Source organism: Xenia sp. Carnegie-2017, unplaced genomic scaffold (assembly GCF_021976095.1).
Source record: "Xenia sp. Carnegie-2017 unplaced genomic scaffold, XeniaSp_v1 HiC_scaffold_19, whole genome shotgun sequence".
Classification (NCBI taxonomy): Eukaryota; Metazoa; Cnidaria; class Anthozoa; order Malacalcyonacea; family Xeniidae; genus Xenia; species Xenia sp. Carnegie-2017.
This window is the reverse complement of record NW_025813481.1, coordinates 8,498,769-8,511,998: the sequence shown is the minus strand read 5'-3', so window position 1 is coordinate 8,511,998 and position 13,230 is coordinate 8,498,769. Positions and strand designations below refer to the sequence as shown.

The window sequence follows — 13,230 nt, the reverse complement described above, 5'->3', positions numbered from 1 at the left end:
ATTTTGAAATGTGTAGTGAGTATTTTGTAATGTGTAGTGAGTATTTTGAAATGTGTAGCGAGTATTTTGAAATGTGTAGCGAGTATTTTGAAATGTGTAGTGAGTATTTTGAAATGTGTAGCGAGTATTTTGAAATGTGTAGTGAGTATTTTGAAATGTGTAGTATGATTTTGAGTGATGTTTTCTTATTGTTTGTTATGTTTTCTAAATTATTTTCTGGTGACCCGTACCGGCCACAGTACGTGAGCGCCATTCCTCTATAGATTGCATTACAATTTCAGCAACTACAACAGAAACGGGTGAGCCCATTGCTGTTCCATGTAATTGTTTGTAGTGTGTACCTTTGTACTGGAAGTAAGTCGAGGTGAGGCAGAGCTCCAGTAGCACCATTTTGTTGGAGTAATCATTCCTGTCCATGACCACAGTCACGCGTCCTTTGACTGCTGGTAAAATGACGATGTTGTTGTCGTGTTTTAGTCGTTTGAGTGCTTGTTGTTCGTCCTTTGTCAAGTTGTTGTCACGTGTAGAGGACGATTGTAAAGCAGAGGCTACCCTGCTTCTGATCTCGTCCTTAGTTGTCTCTGACAAGTCTCTTTGATACGCTAGGACAGCCTCGACACTTGATACTATCGTCTCAGTCGGGATTCGTCTAGGTGTTATGGAATGTTTTGGTCCGTAAGATAGTAGTCGCGTTTCAGTTTCGTCAAATGAGCGGGAAGAAATATTCCTCACCCGCGAACATTTGACCATAAACAGATATTCAAACAAAAATATGGTAATCGTATTACACATATGTAGAATTCAATTTGAATTCTCTAAAGTTATTCTTTGAGATATGTCGAGTCGAGATAAGGATTCATGTTCTTGACATCCTGAGCTGACCATCCCATCTCAAATTGCCCCTTGACGCCGGGGGAAAGTTTGACAAATTTTAAATGTATTTTCGCTTCAGCCAGTCATTGGACAAAACTATAGGAGTTATCGTTCCAGATGTATTTTTACGGTGGCTCACAAGGGCCACCACACAAAATAAAAATATTAATACACACACAAAATAAAATTACACACAAAATACATTATACACACACAATATAAAAATACACACACAAAATAAAAATACACACACAAAATAAAAATACACACGCAAAATACATTATACACACACAAAATAAAAATGCACACACAAAATAAAAATACACACACAAAATAAAAATACACACACAAAATATGATCGCGGGCGCTTGCAGTGTCGGATGGTCTGACTATCATATTATCAGTTTGTAATCAGATATGTGTAATTCACTAATTGTGATTTTAACATGTGGTCGACTTGTCGTCGTATTTAACTGTTTCAACAGCGAAACATTTGAAATTACATTTGGAAAGGAATCGAAAGCAAGCTCTTGCATAATCTGGCATAATTATGTTTTGTGCCAACTGTGGTGCACAATCACTTGACGAAGCTTCTTTTTGTCACAAATGCGGTGTGCGTTTGGGAAGATTAACTTCTTTGCCAAAATGTTCTGAAGCGTCAATGACGAGTAGCGTCTCTTCAAGCAGTTGCCCTTCGAGCTCTGCAAGTCCGTTAACTTCAACTTCAAGTACCCCAAAGCTGTTTATAACAAATACAGGACAGGCTAGAGCAATAATGTCCTTTCAAAGGACAACACATTAACCTTAATTTTAACAAAATACGGGGAGCAATATCGTAAGCAACTTTGAAATAATTGATCACAGTGAAATCAGTGAATTTTGTTATATACTCTGGAAGTTGGAACCATTAGAACTTTGAAAACAAATGCGATCAATTACGAGCAATTCCGAGTAAGCCGACACTGCAAGCGCCCGCAATCATATTTTGTGTGTGTATTTTTATTTTGTGTGTGTATTTTTATTTTGCGTGTATTTTTATTTTGTGTGTGTACTTTTATTTTGTGTGTGTATTTTATTTTGTGTGTGTATTTTTGTGTGTGTTTTATTTTGTGTGTATTTTTATTTTGTGTGTGTATTAATATTTTTATTTTGTGTGGTGGCCCTTGTGAGCCACCGTATATTTTAGTTCAATGCCTAGCTGTTAATTTTGCCTATCGCATATCTTTATTAAAATATTTTATTTGCAAATACAAAATTTAAATGAATTCATATGTTTATGAATAGGAGCAAGGGTGCAAAATGTAGATATTTTACGATAAAAACTGTCAATGAACTGCTGTATCCTAACAACCATTTCCTACAGCTAATTATGTAGTGTCAAATTACCATGTTATTTATTTGCATAAATAATAAGTTAGATGGTATCAAATGGTGCCGAACAGTGCCGAGTGGTACCGGGATGTAACGATTATCGATCAAAAGTTGCGCGCGTCCGTTGGTTACGAAGCAAGTTTATTTATTTTTTAAATATCTTCGTTTTTGGAGCTTCAATGATGGCATTCATTTCCAATTCAATGACGGACGACGACACAAGTCTTCCCCTTGACTTGAACAAAACGTAAGTGTGCTATTTTGTGTATTTTGTTCGATGCAATGTTGCCAAAATGCAATTTGAACGCGACATCAAGTAATTGGACTGTTGGCCAACGTAGACAGTCATCATGCAGAGCACTTGGTTGCTAAACATATCATATTGACGTGCCAAAAGGCTAAAGGTTATAAAAATCAGGACATGTGACTGTGCCATAGCAACAACTGAACACATTGCAAATGTTTATTTTCCATATTGTAGCAGCGTCTTTCCATTGATGATGGAGGGTGCTAGTAGCACCACAATGAATGAAACTCAAGGTAGTGGTACGTATTGTTTTTGGACTGTACGATTGTTGACCATATTGGTTCATTGATAAATGTAATTCTTGTATGCAGTAAATCTTAGTCACAGTTAATCTGTTTCTCATTGACTTGCATCACCAACATGATCATTGATGAGCTTACAGGAGGTACCTTTGACAACATGCTTTCATATCGTTTTTGTTGATGAAATTTAGGAAGTATTTGCATACTTCTATCAAAATTACATGTCGGCTCTCATTGCCTATATTTGACAAAACATGTTCACTTTAGGTTTTTGTGATAATCCTTCTCAATAGCGAGGTTTGGTCAGAGGTTTTTGATCATTTTGCATTGCCATGCATGGCTAATAAGCATTCCTCATTGAGTTTCTAATGTTGGCATGTATTGTAATTGTTGTAGAAGTTGAACCAGATTCATCTTCTTCAACAGCTCTGGATTTTTTAGTGATCAAATTGCAACGCTTACAACACACATTCACATATCTTTGTAATTATTGTAGACTGTCATGGCTCATAGACTATAACAGCTAAAACTAAAACTTGAACCAGGCTTTATTTTGTTCTGCTGTGCAAATTTTTCTGTGTTCACTTACTGCAAAAACAATAGAATAAGCACAATGCTTAGAAATTTAAATAGCAGAACTACTGTAAAACATACATGTTAGCAATGCTACTACTTTTCACCCATTCTCATCGCTGTGTTACTGTTTGATTGCTTCGCTAATTGCTATGTTTCTCTGTGCAGTTACATGTTTTACGTCATTTTCATGTCAAAGTATCTTGTGCCTAGTGCATTTGTTTTCTTTGTGAAGACAGTAGACTTCTGCATGTTAGAAACTCTGGTCTAAATTTCTGTTAAACTGTATGTGAAGACTGGTGTGGTGCTAATAAAGACACTAACTACTTATGTTCATTTTAAACTGGGGATAAAGATCAATGAAGTTATGTGTATTTAAGCACTTAGGTTAATGTACAATAAATAGTGTATAATATATAGATACAGTTATAAACTAAGAAGTAAAAGTATTTCAATTAGACATATTCTGTTTGGTGGTATTTGCATACAGCCGGCAGTTGTAGTCTGTGATAAGAAGTTACCCACCAAAGGCTGCAATATATAGGTTGTCCTCTGAAGCCTTGTTGATTTTGAAGGAAGTTTTTCCCTTGGATATGTACTTCACTTAAGTGCATTTATTAATGGTTGCTGAATATATATTTGTCCCTATAGTGCTCGTTTAAAGAGTCAAACAGCTGCCAAAAGGCCAAGCTGTTTAAGGGTAGTGGGCTTAATACGTCCAGCTTTGTGACAAAGATCTTAACCGTGTATGTATTGATATTTTAATCATGCAGCAAAGTACTCTGACGTTCACACCCTGAAAGAACATGAAATGGTGAGCTATTTGCGTGAAATTGTTTTGGCTGGTCAGTTTTTGCACATGGCTTTTGATCGTGTTTACATTTTGACTCTACGCTTGCCATAATTTCTGTAGAAAATCTCAGATTTGAGGAAAGAAAATTTTGAGCTGAAGCTGAGAATTTACTTCCTTGAAGAAAAACTACAGCAATCCCAAAGGGATGACGATGAAGATGATGCCTTTAAAATGGTGTGTTTCCACAAGTGAAGTGTGGTATTAGTTTCCTTAAATCTATCTTTTTGGTCCTGAGAAGATTAGCCTCTATGTTTCTTGAAAATTTTTCGCCCGTAAAGGTTAAAGAAATTTGCAATAGGCTTGTACTCATCGGCTTCGTTTGGACTAAAATTTAACCAAGAATGGTTTTTTAGAACAAGTTAGTCATATACGTAAATAGGGACACATTAAGGTTTTTTGGGCCCTCCATGTCATTGTTTTACGCTTCGCTTGCGGGTTTTATTCTTGGCCCATATATCTCGGCAGTTGCAGTTGTGTTTATCTATGAATGAAAAGGCGCAACGCACGGAGCTTTAGGTTTTCAATCAGTCGAAGCGTGAGAGTGATGTGACTCCAATGACTTTTCAATAGTGAAATATTGTCTACCTGCATTGGCGTACAGATTTTCACTTCAAACAAGAAATTCTTTGCGATGACGATTAACTATACAGCAAACATTTGTTTTCATATTATATTATTGTTTCTCAAATTAAATCTTATTGCCAAAATAAAAACATTCGGGCCCAAAAAATCTGGAGCCCCAAAAATTTTTGGGCCCCCTGGGCACGGGCCCAGAGGGCCCATTGGTTAATGCTGCACTGCCTGTATATAACATTCTTCAACAGCACATCAGCAGTTTAAGCTTGATGCTACAATAAGCAACATTCAACAGCAATATAGAATGAAAATCAACAATTTTATTACATCATGTTAGCTGTTGTTGAAAGTTGTGTCATCTTTTATACAATTTAGAACATTGAGTTGAAAATTGAGATCGAAAAACTGAAGAATGAGCTCAACGAGAAACGAAAGTTGTTGTCAAAAGCATCGTAAGTAGACAAAGACGTCTTTTTTGGTAATTCTCCCGAAGATAAGATGGTGTGTTTTTTTTCGCGAAAAATTGCGATTGTCAAGGTTTACATTTTTTATGTATATTTTCAAAGAACTGTAAATAATAAATAAAAGGGGATCTCCCTAATTCTCCTCCATTTTGTGGATTGCCATTTATATGATAGAACCGATCCCAATCTTATCTTAAATTCTGTAATCATTCACAAAATAGTCGACGACAATGTGATCTTTCTATTGTTTGAACAGGACTGCCGTCGATAGCTTGGATCGAAATCACCAAGAACAAATAAAAAAGGTAAAGTCTTTTCGAGTCTTTACAACCGTCCCTGCCCCACCTGCACGGGTAACAAGTAATTTTATTACATGGCAAGCTTCGCTTACGGCAAAATGGCGCGCTTTGATTGGCTCGGAACATTTTTGCCTGTCCATTATTTTCTCGTAATCGACCACGGTCCAAAACGCGTACTTTTACAGTCAAATGTAAACAAACTTTGTAAAGCATAAACAGCAAAAGCAAAAACGAAACAAAAAACCATTTACGAATGTGATTCGAATGAAAAACACTTGGAAAACAGTTTAACTATCAAGACGATACAATTTGAAACGATTTCACAAGTTTCGTTTCAGGTCGAATAATGCCATATAATAAACTTTCAATAACCTCGCTTTCTCGGTCTTTACTGAGAAATATCGGACCTCTGTCTTTTTGTAGAAACCTCGCCCTACGGGCTCGGTCTGTACAAAAACACCTCGGTCCGATATTTCTCCGTAAAGACCTCGCGCTTGGTTATTAAGGGCTTAGTGTTAAAGGTATGCTTCCTGTTCTACGCAGATACGTAGCATGACTGATTTCGGCTAACGTTATTTCACCGAGCTCAAGGTCTTGAATATTTAATTTGAAATAATTAGCACCGTAAACAGGTGTTTGCATATTTGGTGTCATTCTGGCATTTCTGGCTATATTAACTTGGGATGTATTGCAAATTTGAGTCTCACCGAACATTTATAGCAAGTTGCACATAAATAAGGAGAACACCTTTCACACATTGACGAAACATGGGTGAAAAATTTTTGTGGCTAGTTGTTTTTTTGTTGTTTGAAAAAATGTAGCATTCGATATTTTTTGCGCGGTCGTCAGTGCATTCTGAAAAGAACTACTTTGTGACTATAGTCTACGGAAATACGGAAAAGTCCGTTCGCCGAATATTTGTGTGTCAACTGTTCTTTTCAGAAACACTAGGCAATAGTTGTTATAATTTTTACAGTGTCATTTTTGTGTATACCTCGTAGTTATAGTGCGCTTTTAGTAACTGTGACCTAATCAGAGCGCGCGTAAAATTTTCGATTCTCACTTTCTGTAAAAACAATACATTTCTAAAGGAAGATATAATGATAATGATCAGAAATTCATTTAGCACGACCAAACTAGCAGACGGGCAACGCCACTCTCTAGTTTGTACGAAGACTTCCCTTTATTCAAGATCTTGTATTAGCTTATGTTTTGACTTAGATCATTTAATGTATGCACAACTTTAATAATACCTACATCGACAATTTTCATTTAACTATGCAAATTTGTGTGATGAGAAGTTTTTAATTTCTCTTCATTAAATTTTCATTTTGTACAGCTTAGAGACCAGCACAACCGCGATCTCGACGCACAAAAACAAAATTATGAGAAAAAGCTTCAAGAGAACGAAGAGGTACGTTATAAAAATTGCTCGCACCCAATAGACACCTCGGGAGTATTTGTTGAGGAAGCAGCCGATCGATTTGTGTATTTACGCATCATTTATGACGTGAATTGTAACATTATTTTGACATTTTATTTGTTTACTGCATCTCGTATAACTCACATTATATAAGTTTAACTGTCGTCATTGGATGGCACGGCCTTTACCTAAGTAACTGGTTTTGGAAAAAGAGATCGCTTGTGTTTGCTACTCGGATAGCATTCTTTAAAATGTTCTTTTCGTTTGATTCATTCGTTTGATCCATAACTACCGCTCCTCATTGTCTGTTTGTTATCATGTCTACTTGGAGATCTACTTTGAATGGTTTAGTGGCGGAGAGGAGTATGTTTCTGTGTGTGTGTGGGGTGGTTCTAGTTTGAATTAGACTTTGATGGTTACTTGTTTCTTTGGCATGTCAGAGTTTTGTTAATTTATATTTTTATGATTTTTGAAAGTGTGCTCCATTAAAAACTAATCACAATTTCTTTTGCTTAATTAGTGTTTTATAAGTAAATTGGCACCTCTCTGGCAACCCCTCTCTCCTTTACACCCTCCCCCTTTACTCCCCTTCTCCCTTCACTCCCCCTTCTTCACACCCCTCCCCCTCCTTCACACCCCTCCCCTAAATCCATCCTTGACGTTAAAAATGATGGATGATTAAGCAACTAACCTGTCGAATGCCTTTAACTAGTCTCTAGAGATTGCTATCATCTTTAGTACTTGGTTTGTTAGCAAAAACTTGGATGCTTAATTCGAAAGATGGTTCAATTCATGATTCATGTTTATATTCACCAAATGATGCGCATAAACCGATAGCTATTAATGCAAAGTTTCATGTGTCCAATATTGTCGTCAGGGGTTCTTACTTTCGGAAAATATAATAGCACGACAATGACAAAAACACAACAGTTTTCATGCTAGTAACGAAACCCCGTTTCTGTTTAGTATCCAAAGTACAACTGAGGTTTGTCGCCCCTGAGACCTTTCTTCCTATAGATACTGGTCTCTGTGATCAATCTCTCATAAATCACTTTTCTTTGTGTAGGCAATGAAATCAGCAAATGCTCTGTCGGAACAGTTGAGGGAGAAATTGGAAGAGCTGAGGGAAAAATTGGTATTGAATAATAAGTGTTGTATTTTAAATCCGACCGTTCCTTAATATCCAGCTGAAATTTAAACTTAGAAAATCAATCGTTAAAGCTGGATAGGACTTATGAATTTGATGGAATTGAGCATTTTGGTTGCAGGGCAAATGTAAACTTTGTGTATTAAGCATCTCCGTACGCTGCATTTAGTTGTACGATAACCTTTCCAGCCGACAATTTGTAGAAGTATAAGATAAAACACACTCCAAGAATACTCATAAATGAAGTACTTATGTTAAATAGATGGAGGCGGAAAGAACCAATCGGCAAATAAAAGAGGGCTCTGGTGCAACGTCGATTGAAGCCACCGAAGTGCAGGTTACTGAGCGTATTTTGTTCTAGGCAATGTACTATTACATAAAAGTGTAGATTTTTGAATGGTCTCATCAAAACAAACGAGTATTTTGACAGGGCTAGAAAAGCAACTGAGCCGTGGCCACTTAAGGCTGATTTCCACTCAGTGCAAATTGTCGCGCGATCGACTTTTTCAGATCACTTTTTTTTTCAATTGTAAGCTCTGAACCAGAACAGTTTCACATTGCTACACACAATTCAAACGAAAGTGATCGCAAAAAGTCGATCGCGCGACCATTTGCCCTGAATGAAAATCAACCTTTATGTACAGACCAATATTTTTTCTATATAGTGCCTAGAAATACCATTTGTGGCGTTATACTGTTTTTTAGTCCATGTGAAACGCTATGTAGGTATGCTCAAATTGCATCATCTTGAATTTGGCTACACGAGTGTTAGATATTGAGATCTTCGGTAGCCGCACTCCGTGCAAGCGCATGAAGCTAACTTCAAACCGTAGTCACTAGAACATTATGAAATTTTAAGTCCTTCCGTGACTTTTTCCACACTTTACTAAATAGAATTTTCAACCAATCGCATTTGAATGCAAAGTATAAAGGACCTCGGTAGCTACTTCTCACCCAGCAGGTGTGCTGCCTGCAAAAAATAACTATACACGCTGGCAACACTGATATGTATATTACACTGGATAACGCATCCATGTATAAAATATAGTAAGATAATTGAAGCTGGAAGTTGGCTCATCTGATTATGACCTTCGTGGGGGGTATCGGTCCCACTGTAATATACTTTTGTATTACAGAATCACACTTTTTGCGTTTTTATTATACAAAAGTATAGTAAATTGGGACTGATACAACCCCCATGAATTGATGTCATTTCATCGTTTTTAAGGGGGGAGGGTCACATTTCAGAATGTATGTTTGGAAAGAAATGTCGAGGGAAGAGTCTGAAGAGGTTTTTGTCCATTCAGAATTGATGTCAGTTCATCTTTCTAAGGGGAGAGGGTCACATTTCATGATGTATGTTTGGAAAGAAATGACAAGGAAAGAATCTGAAGACGTTCTTGTCTGTTTAGATTTGAAATTAGCTCGATTTTTCTAGTTTGAAGAAAACATTCATAGAATTTGAAGAAAACATTCATAGAATTTGAAGAAAACATTCATAGATTTGGAAGAAAACATTCAGTTCAATGCAGGGTCGTAGCGTGACATTTTGAACTGGAGAGGGGGTGGGGTGGGGGTGTAAAGCTCAAATTTACCGACGAACACCAGGTACTTTGAATGCATTTCGTGAAATTATAAATTGAGTTGATGCAATATCATGCCTAATGAATTGGTAACATACAAAACTTATTTTGGGAAGAGAAAGGAAGATTATTTATTATGAAGAATCGGCTCAGGACCTGAAAAAATCAGGTGACTCAACGGGATTCGAACCCATGACCTGCGGTGCCGGTGCAGTGCTCTGACCAACTGAGCTATGAAGTCATACATGTATGACTTCATAGCTCTGTATGACTTCATACTATGTATGACTTCATAGCTATGTATGACTTCATAGCTCAGTTGGTCAGAGCACTGCACCGGCACCGCAGAGGTCATGGGTTCGAATCCCGTTGAGTCACCTGATCTTTCAGGTCCTGAGATGATTGCTTAAATTGTCCAGCAAAGTGCGAAGATCATATCTTCATTTAACTTCAAACACCGCACTGCATAAAACATTCATAAGAATCGGTTTGTTAATTCAGAAGTGGTATGAAACTCGTATCATTTCCGACAAATGTTGGGTTGCACCGAACACCATTCTAAAGCTGGGAGGTGTAGCAACCCTACACCTCCCCAGTATGCTACGCCACTGGATGATTATTGAACAGTCAGGCACGTAGCCAGAGGGATTATTGGCGAGGGGGGACAATATTCATATATTTATTTTATCATCCGTAAAAACAATGGATTTCAAAACAAACTAACACGGCATGTCATACATGTATAAATACCCCCCTGTTATTGTTTTGGCTTCGTGCCTGAAAACAATTTACCTGGATTGTTTATGAACCATTAATCTTTTTGCTTTATAAGCCATTTCAAGAATCTTTTACGAAGCATTTTGTACGATTTTCCTGTTTTTATTTCTGTATGTTTAGGCACAATTACAAGCAAGACTTCGAGAGAAAGAAAGGTAATAATTAAAATTTGAAATTTAACCAACCCCATGCTCCTGCTGGAGCCAAAGTCCTTACTTTTGATTGTGAACTGGAAATGACTCTCCTTGTTTGCACCACTGAACTATTTTTGCTTTAAACATCCTCGCGATAGATTTGTCGAATTGTCATTTTCGAAACATCTTGTTGAATTATTTGTCCAATCATACTGGTGGAAACTCGAGAAAAAAAGTTGGAGGCAGGATTAGAGGAGGGTTGTGAACAATGAGTCAAATGAGTTTGGGAAACGTCCTTGATACTTGACTCTTTAATAATTGTTCTCAATACTTAAGAATCATTGGGTGGAGGCGGGGAGGGGGTAGGCTACTGATCTCTCTTCTCGTCCACCTCCCCCTCCGTGTTTTTTCAACTGTCTTTTCAATTATTATTATCGTTTTCCATTACACGATTATCTGTGTCCATATTTACTCCTCGACACTCTTTGAAAAAGAATCGACAACCTCTCGCTTATCTTTAGGATCATAGACGAGCTGAGATCGGCTGTCGACATTCGAGAGAGTCGTGTGAAGGTATTGTCATGTTTGGTATTTTACATAATGGAAGTTTAACAATGAGTTTTCGATGCCAACTCATCATTTGTAAATAAGCTATTACCTATCGTAACCCCTCATAAGCAGATAGCTGGACATGGGAGTCCGCTTACTCCTGTACGCAAGATATGCGTGTCTGGGTTAAGAAATGCAACTTATGGGTAATGTCCGCTGTACATTAAAGTGCCTATATCAGTCAGGGGAAACAACTTCTTTGGATTATCAAATCGAACTTAAGAACATCTACAATATATTTGATAGGTCGAGCATTTTATCTTTTCGTGCCTAGAAGTACGTGACTTCACAACGGAAGTGACGTAAAAAGGAGAAAACTCTCGTTTCGCTAAGTGGAAACACCGTAAAATAATATCGAATTTCAGTGGGAAATGGCGTCCAAACAGTTTTGCATTTTAAATGTTTTCTTTAATTATTCGCTCAAACGTTGTCAACTTAAATTCATGTTGCAGTTTTTTATGAAGATTTGCTAAAACAGGTTTATTTTTTACCATAAACCTGTGTAACCAAGCCATATCTTTAATGAAGCTATGCAAGTTGCTCTTTTTACGTCACTTCCGGTGCTGAGTCACCTACTTCTAGGCGAGAAAATTTTCGTCGTCTCAAATATATTGCAAGTATTTTTGAAGTCGATTTAACTATTTAAGGAAGTTATTTCTCCGAGCCTGATATAGCCGCTTTAAATGACTGGGTCAACAAATGTGATTTGAGGGGAAAAAATGAATATATACTCTGCGGAAGCTTCTTTGTTTTCATAAAGCTTGTCTACTTAAGATTACTACTTAACACCAAAAGAGAAGTGTCGAGTTCCACACGTACATACATACTGTATACATACAACTATAGAAGTGTCATACAGCTATAGAAGTGTCAAGTTCCACACGTACATACATACTGTATACATACAGCTATAGAAGTGTCAAGTTCCACACGTACATACATACTGTATACATACAGCTATAGAAGTGTCGAGGTCCACATGTACATACATACTGTATACATACAACTATAGAAGTGTCGAGTTCCACATGTACATACATACTGTATACATACAGCTATAGAAGTGTCAAGTTCCACACGTACATACATACTGTATACATACAGCTAATAAGATCAGAACTTCTTGTCGTTTCAAGCGAAAGGCCATTCGTCAAAGGATTCGTCCAAAGCATATTCACCGTTATTTAAGTCGTTTGACGAAGCGCCTTTGCGGTCGAGTTATTTTAGGCAACGGTAGGTCGACATGATATCGATGCCTTAACATCCTTTAACATCATTCAAATGAAGATTTACATTATTTCGTATGTAATTCTTGTAAGAGAAGTTTGCGAGCGTCCAGTGATGTTGACATAATGACACCATGACTAAAATACCCGATGATTGGTTCAAGTGTATGTCTACGCGAGCCAATAGCAGAATAGTTTTTCACATGTGTTTTTATGAAAATAATGTATTGAAGACGAATTGTTTTTGCATACTTCAGCTGATGTGATAATTTGTGCAACTGTTTAGCCGGTAACGAAAGCAGACCATCCCGAGATTGCCCAAGAGGTATTACGTTACATGTATTTGATTGACAAAGCAGGCTTCCATGCTTAAGGCAGGATTCACGAGCAATTATGGCCTTTGAGATTGCTCTTACGGATGCTGTCTTTTCGGGCTGTGAAGAAAGCTTCAGGAAGGGTAATACATGTTGGCAGGTTTCTTAGTCAGGGCATACCTGATGTCCTCTCTGGTAGTTTATACATGTTGGCAGGTTTCTTAGTCAGGGTATACCTGATGTCCTCTCAGGTAGTTTATACATGTTGGCAGGCTTCTTAGTCAAGGCATACCAGATGTCCTCTCAGGCAGTTTATACTTGTTGGCAAGTTTCTTAGTCAGGGCATACCAGATGTCCTCTCAGGTAGTTTATACATGTTGGCAGGCTTCTTAGTCAAGGCATACCAGATGTCCTCTCAGGCAGTTTATACTTGTTGGCAAGTTTCTTAGTCAGGGCATA

At 37.4% G+C, this 13,230-nt stretch overlaps 1 protein-coding gene across 2 annotated transcripts in view; it reads left to right on the top strand.

The window, feature by feature from the left end:
• Positions 1 to 2,070: 2,070 nt before the first annotated feature.
• Positions 2,071 to 13,230, top strand: part of LOC124438034 (myomegalin-like) — a 39,760-nt gene continuing 28,600 nt past the window's right edge. The window contains exons 1-12 of one of the 2 annotated variants that reach the window (XM_046988021.1): positions 2,071 to 2,491; positions 2,726 to 2,784; positions 4,140 to 4,180; positions 4,280 to 4,393; positions 5,171 to 5,247; positions 5,516 to 5,564; positions 6,898 to 6,972; positions 8,048 to 8,116; positions 8,391 to 8,465; positions 10,609 to 10,643; positions 11,144 to 11,195; positions 12,744 to 12,782. In XM_046988021.1, the coding sequence (XP_046843977.1) occupies positions 2,292 to 2,491; positions 2,726 to 2,784; positions 4,140 to 4,180; positions 4,280 to 4,393; positions 5,171 to 5,247; positions 5,516 to 5,564; positions 6,898 to 6,972; positions 8,048 to 8,116; positions 8,391 to 8,465; positions 10,609 to 10,643; positions 11,144 to 11,195; positions 12,744 to 12,782 (885 nt within the window). In that variant the 5' untranslated portion in view covers positions 2,071 to 2,291. Of the gene's footprint in view, positions 2,492 to 2,725; positions 2,791 to 4,139; positions 4,181 to 4,279; positions 4,394 to 5,170; positions 5,248 to 5,515; positions 5,565 to 6,897; positions 6,973 to 8,047; positions 8,117 to 8,390; positions 8,466 to 10,608; positions 10,644 to 11,143; positions 11,196 to 12,743; positions 12,783 to 13,230 lie in introns of both variants that reach the window. The other variant, XM_046988020.1, reaches the window with a different exon arrangement.